The sequence below is a fragment of the Columba livia genome, chromosome 22 (genome assembly GCF_036013475.1).
Source record: "Columba livia isolate bColLiv1 breed racing homer chromosome 22, bColLiv1.pat.W.v2, whole genome shotgun sequence".
In the NCBI taxonomy this organism is placed as follows: domain Eukaryota; kingdom Metazoa; phylum Chordata; class Aves; order Columbiformes; family Columbidae; genus Columba; species Columba livia.
The window spans coordinates 2,168,853-2,180,431 of NC_088623.1; the positions used below are offsets into that span (position 1 = coordinate 2,168,853).

The 11,579-nt window shown below is 55.2% G+C and overlaps 1 protein-coding gene across 3 annotated transcripts; it reads left to right on the top strand.

Annotated features, from left to right (window-relative positions):
* The first annotated feature begins 270 nt into the window (after window positions 1-270).
* Window positions 271-8,430, top strand: TNNT2 (troponin T2, cardiac type). 3 transcript variants are annotated; one of them, XM_065038281.1, is made up of 12 exons: window positions 984-1,013; window positions 1,758-1,814; window positions 2,385-2,417; window positions 2,910-2,945; window positions 3,229-3,250; window positions 4,228-4,288; window positions 4,433-4,549; window positions 4,897-4,974; window positions 5,115-5,225; window positions 5,609-5,718; window positions 6,161-6,251; window positions 6,771-8,430. In XM_065038281.1, exons 6-12 carry the CDS (start codon window positions 4,235-4,237, stop codon window positions 6,813-6,815), a joined length of 606 nt encoding a protein of 201 aa, XP_064894353.1. In that variant the 5' UTR covers window positions 984-1,013; window positions 1,758-1,814; window positions 2,385-2,417; window positions 2,910-2,945; window positions 3,229-3,250; window positions 4,228-4,234; the 3' UTR covers window positions 6,816-8,430. The 3 variants fall into 3 exon arrangements, with proteins under 3 accessions (XP_064894354.1, XP_064894353.1, XP_064894356.1); XM_065038282.1 differs by lacking the exons at window positions 984-1,013; window positions 2,910-2,945 and adding an exon at window positions 271-334; XM_065038284.1 differs by lacking the exon at window positions 2,910-2,945 and having other exon boundaries at window positions 995-1,013.
* The last annotated feature ends 3,149 nt before the right edge of the window (window positions 8,431-11,579 follow it).

An 11,579-nucleotide genomic window follows, 5' to 3' on the forward strand; every position in this document is an offset into this window, starting at 1 on the left:
TGTCCCCTCTGCCACCTCACAGTGTGGCACCCAGCAGCCTGCCCAGTGACCACCGCCCATTCCTACCAAAAACGGGAGCCAACATGGAGGAGATTTCAAATTCCCCTTTGGCCTCGCTGATAGACACGTGCCCTGTTGCAGCACATCTCTCTAACTCTGCATATTTGTGTTGTGCTTTGCAGGGAGCAGGAAGGTAAGAGGTTGGGGAGCATCTACCGCTGCCCTGCGGCCGAAGCTAAGAAATGATCAGAGCAGCTTCAATAACGTGTGTCTTTTTCCCTTCCCTCTCTCCTGTCCACACGTGTGCTCTGAGAAGAGGAGTACGTGGAAGAAGGTAGGTGTTTCACACGTGGGTGTGAGGACCAAAGACAAGGGCTGTTAGTGTTTTCTTGAGTGGGTTATGGTGTGGCTCCTTGACTGCAACAGGCAAATCATGACCAGGACATGCAGATGTGACCATATTCTAGATTTCTCCATCTGAAACATCAGTAGGATCAAACCCAGCCTGCATTTTCTTGGGATCTATTATGTCGGAGTGACCCCTTGACTTGAAACGAATGGCAATGTTGGACTTGGGCACTGGCACAGGTGTGAACCCAATAACTCAACGGGTGCTGGAGCCTCAACTGAATGTAAATGAATGATGCTCAAGCACAAGCCTCCAATTGCCTCAATCCCATGAAGAAGCAAAAGCCATGATGCACACAGCTGCTCTGGGGCACAGCTGGGCTGGGTTTGGGGCTGGGTTTGGGAGCTAGGTTTGGGGCTGGGTTTTGCTGAGCCTCTTGCAGCTCCAGGACGCTGCCAGGCACCTGGACTGCTGCACAGCAAACCGTCCTGAACGTCAAAAGCAAAGGGAGGCACAAGGGGGAACCTACCGTAGTGCTAGAGCCCTTGTCTCATGCACACCATAGCTACACCCCACAGCTTTATGGCATCCAACTAACCTCTGTGCTTATTCCTTTCCCTCCTCCCTGGCTCAGAAGAGGAAGAATGGATAGAGGAAGAAGACGGTAGTTATTGTACCTTTCTTTATTTCATCTCTCCACTGCTGCTGTGAATTGTTGTGGATCGGTGTGTCTTTTGCCTCTCCCTAGTTGGGAAATGGTTTTCTTTCATTCTTCCACTTACCTTTCTTGCTTCTTGCACTCCCCCGTTCCCACCCTGCTGTGCTGTGTGTGTCTATCTGCTCCTGTGTCTGTGGCTTCTCTCTTACATCTATCGACCAAATGTGGTTTGCTATCTTCTCTTTCTTTCCTTTTCTCTTGCTCTGGGACCACAAGTCTTCCCAGGACCTGTGGGCCCCAGACTCTGACTCCAATGGAGGACTCTTGTGGGGATACTGCTCCCTCCAGTGGAAAAACGCTCCAACAGTGTCATAAATGAGATCATGAAGGTGCTGAAGGCATGTTTTCTAATGCCAGCCAGGCTTGTTCTTTGCTGGTTAGGGGAGAACAATAGAAATCACTCCCCCATCTGGGGCTCTGAGAGTATGGATAGCAGGAGAGGGAATGAGAGACAAACCAGGAAGTGGCTATAAATCCTTTAATTTTAGTTTTTCCCCTGCCCAAGCACAGAGACCTTGGGTAAAGGTTAGAGCGAAGCCCTTTGCTATCTGAGCCACTGGTTCTTTCTCCTGTGGCTGTGTCTCCACGGGTCTCTCGCCTGGTTCCATGCCACCGTTGTCCTGGTACCGCGGTCCACAGGGAGCAGAGGGAGCGGGGGCTGTTGGACTCATGCTGCACATTATTCCACAGGTCAGGAAGAACAAGCAGAGGAGGCGGAGGAGGAAACCGAAGAAACCAAGGCAGAAGGTGTGTGGTGGCTTTGGCAGTGGGCTCTCATGGCTTGAATGGAGCCATGCTCTGTTTCAGTGGGTTCCTGGCAGGGTCTGGCATGTCCCAGCATGGTCTGTGACAATGGGCCAGCAATACAGATGGGCAGCTCGCTCCTGGATCTGTGGTTTCCAGTAAGGAGGATGTCAAAGCTGAGCTGCCCTTTCTTGATCTACCGAGTGCTTTGGCCCTGCAAGCATGAGGATAACGTGTTTTTTTTTCTGCTGGTTGCTGATCAGTTTGTGTCCAGCACTTTGAAATAATGCCAAAAACGAGTTAAGCGTGTTCCACCAAAAGGTTCCTGTAGCCTTAAAGGGGGAATTTGCAGAGCTGGGGTCATGCTTCATTGTGTCTCACCATCCGAAGAGCACTGGGCTTCATGAGACCTCTGTGGTGCCAATGGGGTTGTCTGATGCATGTCCCTGTGCTGTCACGGCTGGTGGGGCCAGCTCAGATCCCCGAGTCAGGGTCCTGGGACCCCTCTGTTTTGGGGGATGTGGCTGCCTTCACCCATCGATGCTCATATTCTGCCCATTGCTTTTGAAACAGAACAAGAAGATGAAACGAAAGCACCAGAAGAAGGTAAAGCGGGAATGGAGGAGGGACAGGTTTTTGCCGTTTCAGTCTTGATCCCAGTCTCCCAAGGCACTGGTCCCACTGAGGTTTTCAGTCTTGAATTCATTGGCTGCTGAAGAGAGAAAATCTGTGCTAAATGGGGCAAAGCTGCCCTGGCCTATCCTCCACCAGGGCTGGGGCAGCAGGTGGTCTGCAGGAGGGATGGCTTTGTGCTGTCTAGGTAAGAAGATCACCCAAAATACAGATGGAGAGGGTAGTATTACTGCTTTCCCAGCCTAAGCTATTGCAAAGCTTGTCTGGTTCCTCCTGGAGAGAATCTGGGGCTCTCCTGGTCCGTCTGTGGGTGAGGGATGTCCATGAGGGACCTGATCTCTCCTGGTTCATCCTGAGGGGATGGAGCTGTGGTAGGCACAAGCACAAGCAGAGGGGAACAGCCTGGCTGGGCAGGGGGCATGGCAGGACTGGCCTTTGGGAGCCAAAGCATCATGTTTTCCACAGGTGGAGAGGGGGATGGAGAGAAGGAGCCTGGGGAAGGTGAAGTATCCGTCCTCGTTCTTCTCTGGGGTGGGAGGGACTATCCTTTCACCTGTGTAAGGAGGTACCAAACACCTATCTGCTCGACCAGGAGCATGAAGATGAGTCTTGGGTTTTGTCACACAGATGGACACCCCACTGGGTGGCTGTTTGCTGGAGGGTGATCCCCAGAGCAGTCTGTGCTGAGCTCAGCTTAGTGTTGTGGGGTTTGGGTCAAGGTGTGAACGCAAACGCCTCTGTGACACTAACATTGTCTTTCTCTCCTGCTCCCGGGGACCCGCAGGTGAATCGAAGCCAAAGCCCAAGTAAGTGTTGGTGCATTTTCTCTGGTGCAAGGTCTGAACTAGAAGCTGCACCAGGGCAGAGGCTTCGTCTGATGGACTTAGCACCACGATGCACAAAGGGCATGGGACAGGGGGCCTCAAAAGCATGAAAGCAGGGTGAGGACCTGGGTATGGATAGAAAAAGGGAGAGAAACAGGCAGATAAACATAGAATATGAAGAGGATCCTAAGAATGAAGTCTTGAAGCATTTGTGTGCTCCTTGGAGGAGGCCCAGCCGTCCTGTGGCCCTGCAGCTGGTAAAAATCTGCGTGCACCCCTGCCTGGGGTACATGGTCCATGGCACAGCCAGGTTCTCACCTCTCCAACCTGCTCCTGGCCATGGCTAGCATGGGGCAGGCATTGCATGAGTGCCAGCATCCCCGTGACAGGAACACCTGCCTGAAGAAAAGGGGCTGTGAACCATTGCCAGGAGGCTGCAGGTCCTCATGGAACACTGGATTGCTCCATTCCAGGAGGCAGATCTGCCCTCAGCTGTGATCTCCTCATCCCTTTGTGTCTTTATGTGCCCCTACTGAGCACCTCCTGCCCTCCCTCAAGCCCACAGAGGATGAGGATGGTTTCCAGCTCCCTGTGCCAGGTCACACTGGAGCACACTGTTCCTCTGTCCTCTTTTGGGTGAGCAGGGGGTACCTGCCAGCCCCAGGGTGCCTGGCAAAGGGTTGTGGCCAAGGTTGCCTTCAGCTTGCAGAGTTATTCCAGCCATCTGGGCACCTTGCAGTGTTTCCTGGGAATACCAGAGGTCTTCCTCTGAGCCTGTCCAGCTGGCAACCTCCAACAACTACACTTCCTTGTCCTCAAAATGTGCCCACTCTGCATCCCCAGGGGGCTCCGAGGCTCAGAGGGGAGGGCTGGGCAGATCAATGCATGGATGAAAAGCATCGGCCTGTCCCAGGGATCTGCTGCAGGCTCACCATCCTCCTGCTCACCTTCCATTGCAGGGTCTTCATGCCAAATCTGGTGCCTCCCAAAATCCCAGATGGCGAGAGACTGGATTTTGATGTGAGTAGTGCACTCAGGGTCAACCCCCACGAGGTGATCCCCTCACATCGCTCCTCCACACGGTGTCCAGGATCTCTGCAGCTCCTGGAGGGCTTCACTCGTGGGTGGGAGCATAGCCATCAGTGCTGTTTCTGTCTGGTGCAGGACATCCACCGCAAGCGCATGGAGAAGGACCTGAATGAACTGCAGGCCCTCATCGAAGCCCACTTTGAGAGCAGGAAGAAGGAGGAAGAGGAGCTCATCTCCCTCAAGGACAGGATTGTATGTCTGCAAAGCCCCCCCTGCCACCGTTATTACCATCCCTGTGGGCAAACACCATCCTTTCCTCACAGTCCCAACCGCAAGACCTGAGACATCCCATGTCCCTGCAAGTCAGAGACTGAGATTTGATCCAGGTTTTGTACCATTATGCTGGGAAGCCACTAGTCTGGCTGACTGATGAACACACACCTTCCTCTGCAGGCTCTGGTTCATGTGCTCTCCTGGGAGATGTGGGAGCAGCAGATGTGCTCTTGGGGCTCTCAGGGCTTTTGGGGTCAGGGATGTGTCCCTAGGGACAGGGAGGTTGCAGATTGGGGTGTCCAAGCCAACGTCCTCTCCTCCTGCAGGAGCAGCGTCGAGCAGAGAGGGCAGAGCAGCAGCGGATTCGCAGTGAGAGGGAGAAGGAGCGCCAAGCCCGCATGGCCGTGAGTGTCCCTCCAGGGCTGGGGGGCTTGGGGTGGTCTTGGGGAGCACAAGCACACAGGAGCACGAGCTGTGTGCTGCATGCGAGACAGTCCATGAGGTCTCCATCTATCCACTCCTGACCCACTCCTGGTCCTGGCAGGAAGAAAGAGCTCGCAAAGAGGAAGAGGAGGCACGGAAGAGGGCTGAGGAAGAAGCACGGAAGAAGAAAGCTTTGTCCAACATGCTGCATTTTGGAGGTTACATGCAAAAGGTGTGATCCCACCCCAGACGGTTGCAATGAAGCCACTGGTGCTCCTGCGAAGGGCTTGACAGTGGGCTGGCCCCACAGCACCATGCACATTCTCAGTGCTGGTAGACTGTGGTTGCTACAAGCAGCAGAAGAAAGGCCACCAGAGCTGGGTCATGGCAGAGGTCAGAGGACCAAAGTGAGGCCACATGCTGGCCTCATTCCTGGCTCTGGGACAGGGATGGGGTGTGAGGGGTGTCTTGTCCACTATTGCCAAAATTTCTTTGAGGACCTCATGTGCTTCTGGAGTCCCAAAAACAGAGGGTGTTGGGGGCAGAGCTAAGGACAGGGGCAGAGCAAAAGCTGGGCAGATTTCCTTCCCTCTGACAGACTGATGGTTTCCTCAGTCAGAGAAAAAGGGTGGGAAGAGGCAAACGGAGCGGGAAAAGAAGAAGAAGATCCTCAGTGAACGGCGGAAGCCCCTGAACATTGACCACCTCAGTGAAGACAAGCTGAGGTGAGCACGGGCTGCGGGAGGGATGTCCAGGACAGGGGCTTTGCTTTGGGTCCCACCTCCTGGGACAGGACCCTGGGCCGGCGATGGCTTTGCAGAGCTTGCAACCTGGACAAGAGGTGGTGGCACAGCTGGGAGATGGGCTGTGACACCCCACCGGGAACATGGGCTCGGTGGCTCTGCTGGGCCACCGCTGCCAGGCTGCTGCTGGCCATCAGAGGGAGCCATGCTCACATGCATGGGACATGCAGGTCCCATGTATCCCAACCTCCCACCCATGTGTTCCGTCCCCACCTGGGACTGGCCAATGCACCCCTGGGTGTGCACAGAGCCTGCAGAGACCCATCCTGGGGCAGCGGGTGGCATCACTGCCCTGTCCCCTGCAGTGACGTCTCTGTGAGCCCCATCCGTTTTCTGCACTGACACCAGCCAGCTCTTCCCACAGGGAAAAGGCCAAGGAGCTCTGGCAAACCATCCGCGACCTAGAGGCTGAGAAATTTGACCTGCAGGAAAAGTTCAAGCGGCAGAAATACGAGGTGAGCCAGGAGGTCCTCCTGTGGGTTTGCTCGCCCTCCGTGTGCCTGGCTGCTCCTTCTGCTCCCCATGTGGGACACAAGGCGTGTTGTCTGGCTCGTGATGCTGTTGCAGGAAAACTGGCTGCATCAGAAAAGGATCCCCTTGTGCATGGGGTGACAGACACCCGCAAGGCTCTGCACAGCAAAACCACATCTGCCTCCCTTTTGGAGATAAGCGTGGATCAAACCAATCCTCCCAGTGCTTGCCAGTTGTCCTGTGTGAGCCCACAGCTGTGAAATGCTGCAGGATGTGGCAGCTGCTGAAAGGGTCCATGTGGTTGCCCTGTGACCTCCCAGCTCCTGGGGACATTTGCTTTGTGCCACAACAGGCTTCCTGCTGCCCTGTTCATCACAGCCCTGTGTTAAACCCCACATGAGAACCCCAGGGAACAGAGATCAGTGATGCACCTTCACCCCAACCCTTGCCCCTGCATGGAGCGTCCTGCCCGGCCTCACCATCCATCCATGTTTCTCTTGCAGATCAACGTCCTCCGAAACCGTGTCAGTGACCACCAGAAAGTGTAAGTGTCTGGTTGAGCTGAGCATCCTTCCTCGACGCCTCCTGCCCTTCCAGCTCCCTGCTCCCCGGGCCCCAGCTCCCTCCCTGGGTATCTCCTGACTCTCCTGCACCCTTGCAGAGCCACCTCCTGTCCTTTCCATTCCTGCCCCTGGTCCCACTGGTGCCCAGTGTTCATGGAGCTGCAGCTCTGGCCCAGGGACCTTAGTCCGTGTTGCTTTGCCTCCACTGACAGACACCTCATTGCCTCCCACCTCCATCAGCTTTCCCCTGCCCCAGAGACCCCAGCTGGGGATGGACCCCAGGATGACCCCACCTCTGCACAGGGAACCTTGTGTCCCATGGGGTCCTGCCACCCCCCAGCCGCCCCCAGCCCTGGGGGCTCTGCCCAGCATCTCAGAGAAAGTGCTGGTGATCCCAGCTTGTGTGGGAGGAGAACTCCTATGGGTGGTGGCAGCTATGCAGCCCTGCAAGGACAGGGGAGCCTGCCCCTGTGCCCGTGTCCCTGGCACAGGACTGGGTTACCCTTCATAGGAGGGCAGAGATGGGTGTTTAGCCCTTATCCCTGAGAACACCGCGCTGCTCTTGCATCCCCATCCCACCCTGCCATCTCGCACAAGAGGTGCTCAGCCTGTCCTGTGTGACATTTGGCAGCATCTCCCCCCACTTACACCAAATCTCTTTTCTCTTCTGCCCCAACACGGCCTGTTCCTGCAGCAAAGGGTGAGTACAGGCATTTCCTGAGTGCCGTGTCCCCCACCGTGTGTGTGCTGCATGGACACTGGGGCTGATGTAGGGCCAGCAGAAGGGCTGGGGATGGGCACCCAGAGCTGGGCTGGTGGCTCCTGGGGTAATGTGCCAGAAATGCCCTTCACTGTCCACATGAGCCGCCTCCTCTCTGCTCACCCATGCCCGGAGTGGTGCCCGTTCCCCTGGTGCTGGTTGAGGACAGTGATGTGGTGGGTGCTGGAAACAGCCTCACAGGTTCTGGTTCCTGGAGAAGGGTCCTGCGGCTGCCCTTATCCATCCACAGCCAAGATTCAGCTCCTTCATTTCTTCTCTGAAAGATCCTTGGGAGGGAGGAACATGGGAAGGGAATTTGGGCTCCTTAGAAACACCTGCAAAATGCATGAGCTCGTTCCTGTACAGTCCCAAAACACACAGAGTGACTGAGGTCCCAGACTCTTACCTGGGACCACTAAAGACCTTTTTCCTCATAGGGCAGTGACCACCCACCAGAGATGGCTTGGTCCTTTTTGCAGGGCCTGATTCTCCTCCGATGGCACCCATCTTCCCCCTCCTTTCACAGTCACTAATAACTTATTGCCTGTGCTTTTCTGCTTCCCTTCCAGGGCAAAGGGTGCCCGCGGCAAGACCATGGTTGGTGGCCGGTGGAAATAGATGACTCGGAAGGCAAAGGAAGCTCCATGTATTGCCTTTCAATCGCCCAGCTGGCTTCACCACGTCGTGGAGCCAGCACCTGCCCTCCCACCGCACAGAGCCTGCAAAGACGCTGCTGCAGGCACCATGTGGTCTGGGGGGCAGATGCTTCGCAAGGTCCGTTCCTCATCTCTGCACCCCCAGCTGATGTTGTGTCTGTAAATAAAGAGAATGGTGAGGGGGTGTGGGTGTTGTCTCCATCCCAAACGAGCCCAGAGGGAACAGCCCCAGGACAGTCCCAGCAGAGCTCGGCTGAGTGAGTGCAGCTGCACAGCCGCTCCCTGGGCTGCACGAGGATGCATCGACCACCCAGGACACGTCCCCTTGTCTCGCAGCATCTCACACCTGCAGTCCTCGGGAGGTTTTATAACAGACCTCGGTTATCTGACCTGCTTCTCCTACTGCAATTTGGGGCAAGCCTACTTATGGCCACTTTATCTCCTGCTTTGCTACATCAGAACCCCCTCGCTCGTCTCTGTGCCTCCGGTGGGACAGCATGGATGGGGCACAGCTTCCAAGCCCCTTCGTCCATGGATTATCTGCAAGCCCTGTTCCCAAGCCACTTTAATCCCTACTCTTTCCTCTTCCCAAAGGGTCCAGATCAGCTGCATTTGCCTCTGCATGTTTCTGACAACAGGCATAGATGAGTCAGTGTGGAGAGACCATTCATCTGTCCTTTCAGGGGTGCAGATCTCTCTCATCCAGCTGTTGGCACTTCTGCAGCACACTCCCACATGCAATGCCCATGGGGGCACATCAGATGTATAATCCCAAGTGTTCACAGTGCCTGGATCTGCACTGTCAGCCAGCAGAAAACACCAGGATGGTGTGACCTGGGGCAAGATGTCCCTTCCTGTTGTTCAGCAGCATCCACGAGGCATTTCCCAGCGCAGTGGTGAAGGGGATGGGTACACAGGATGGCGGACCTTCAAGAGGTTTTTGTCCCTTGGCAAGACCTTTTGTCTCCCTTCTTGCCGGGTCTGCCTGTCCTCCCCATCCCAGGCCCAGTGATGCGGGGGCATCCTGCAGATTTCTCCTTTGTGCTGCCTGTCAGATCACAACTTGTTTTCCTGACTTCAACAACTGCCATCAGGTTTTGGGGAGAAAGGCTCTGGGAAACCTCAGCTTAAGTGAGGCAGCAAATGGAGGGCAACCAGCCCCCATCACCTGCCTCCTCAAAAATGAGGTGTGGAAGGATGAACGTGATACCTTATTGGGACAAAAGGGGAGAGCTGAGGGGGGTGGTAGTGCTGGGACATGAAACCCTTGGAGGGTGGCTGGGCGAAGGTCTGTCAAGTGACATTTCCGCCCTGCCCGATGCATGGCTCTGGGCTTGGAAAACAATATCCCCTTCTCCCGGGCTGCAAAGATCCACCCGCAAAACCTTTCTGGCAGACAAGGGCTGGTGCTGCGCAGAGGTGCTGCAGCCGCTCTGCCCGTCCCCGCGGGGCTGGCAGCGCCCAGGGTGCGGGTTTGGGGACACTCCCTGCTTCCCACAGCGGTGCCTGTCCCGGCAGCGCGCTGGCCCCCCGCCAGCCTGGCTCCCTGCGCCGGGGCCGAAACCCGCGCGCTCCCTCCCTGCCCGGCACCTCCCTCCTGCGCCCCGTACTCGGTGGCACAGCCCTGCCGAAGAGCTGAGTCAGCGCCCAGCCCTGCCACCGACCCTCCCCTGCGCCCTCTCCCACCCGTGTCAGTGGCTTTGCGCTGCGAGCAGGCTGCTGCCGTGCTCGGACATGGCAGGCTGCTGCCGACCTGGGGTACAAAGCGTCCCCCTCCTGTGCTCCAAATGAGTGACCCAACACTCCTGCACAAGCCCAGACCCCAGCAGACCTGTGCCCATCTCTCACAAGTATGTGCACCTCATGGTCTGTTGATATAGCCCCATGCCAGGGTCCTCCCCAGGGTACCACCATCCCCACACCGTGGAATGGGTGCAGAAGAGGATGCATTTGTTACCAAGAAGGTGCTGATAAAATACTGAGCTGATGTTCTGGGCTGTGGTTGTGTTAAACCAGAGATGATTGTAAGACACTCTAATGCTCTTTGCCCAGTCAAGACCCAGGACCATGCGCAGAGGCAAAGCCAGGCTCAAATACAAATATTGTAGAGCCTGGTCTTGCCATACAGCTACAAACAGAAGCAGCTTGCTGATGTCTTTGTTCAGGTCACATCTGCCAGGCATGCTCTGGACAGCACAGGAGATTCTGGGATTGCTGTCTGGATGCCCCCTGGCCAAGCTGTGTCCCAAGAAGCCAGGGTCATTCACGTGCCCATGCTATCAGCTTTATGGTCCATGATGTAGCTGCAGTGAGTTGTCCACGAGGACCTGTGGGACAATGGAGAGGCAGCTCTTGGTGCTGAAATGCTGCCAGGGCCAAGTGTGTCTCTCCAGATGGGGATGTGGAACCTCTTGCTCACAGTTGTGACAGGCAATGAAGGTTGTCCTCATCCCCATCTTGAAGCTCTTGGAGTGCTGCTTCCCCCCATCGGACACAACACTAAATCTGAGGTGGCCCCTACAGGGGCAGGACACAGGAGGTTTGAGTCCTCTGGGGCTGGAGAGGGGGTGTTAGCACCAGCAGGACACAAACACCAGGTCCGTGACAACAGCGGATCCTGGCTGACACACAGAGTCCCCACTGCCCAGGCTGGGGAAAAATGAAGCAATACAGCCTCTGATATTTTGAAGATCTGACAACAGGCTGTGTTTTAAAAGAGAGAAAAAGGATGTAACTGTTGAATTTTGAAACAACTTGCAGACCTGGAGTTCTCATCTTCAGAGTCCCAAGCTGTCGTGTTGTTGTGATGTCCTTCCTCAGCACACTCCTCTGCAGGGCAGGTCCAATTGTTCGTGAAAGCACCTGGCGTTTGCAAGTTTTTTATGATGATTTTTAAACGCCTTATAAAACTTCAAGTTTCATTTAAAATCTTAGCCCTGTGAATCACTGCCTATAGCAGTTAATTCATAACTATCAATTGCTTTTAATTGGTTAAAGTCAGCCATGGTTTATGCTGATTCCACAGATGTGTTAAATCATCAATGAAGTCTTTAATACACCACAAGCACAGTTTAGCATCTATGCAATGACCCATGTCCATCAGACAAGTCCCGCTGACAAAGCAGGCAACAATGCTCTGGGATGGCAAGAAAGAGGCTTTAGCTGCTGTCTGGAAGCAGCATTTTATTGGCACTTAGTGGAAGGAAAATAAGCTTCCCGGTGATGGCTGAATCATTGCTTTTGCATGTGCTCTCATGCCCAGGTTTCAGCTGAAGTCCCAGGTGTAATCCATTCTTTTTGGTGCATGGAGCACTGAGATGCTGAGACCTAAGA

Coding starts and splice junctions, on each gene's coding strand:
- TNNT2 (XM_065038282.1), top strand. CDS start 4,235: ATGCCAAATCTGGTGCCTCCCAAAATCCCAGATGGCGAGAGACTGGAT. Junction 5,226..5,608: donor TTGGAGGTTACATGCAAAAG/GTGTGATCCCAC, acceptor TGGTTTCCTCAG/TCAGAGAAAAAGGGTGGGAA. Junction 5,719..6,160: donor CTCAGTGAAGACAAGCTGAG/GTGAGCACGGGC, acceptor CTCTTCCCACAG/GGAAAAGGCCAAGGAGCTCT.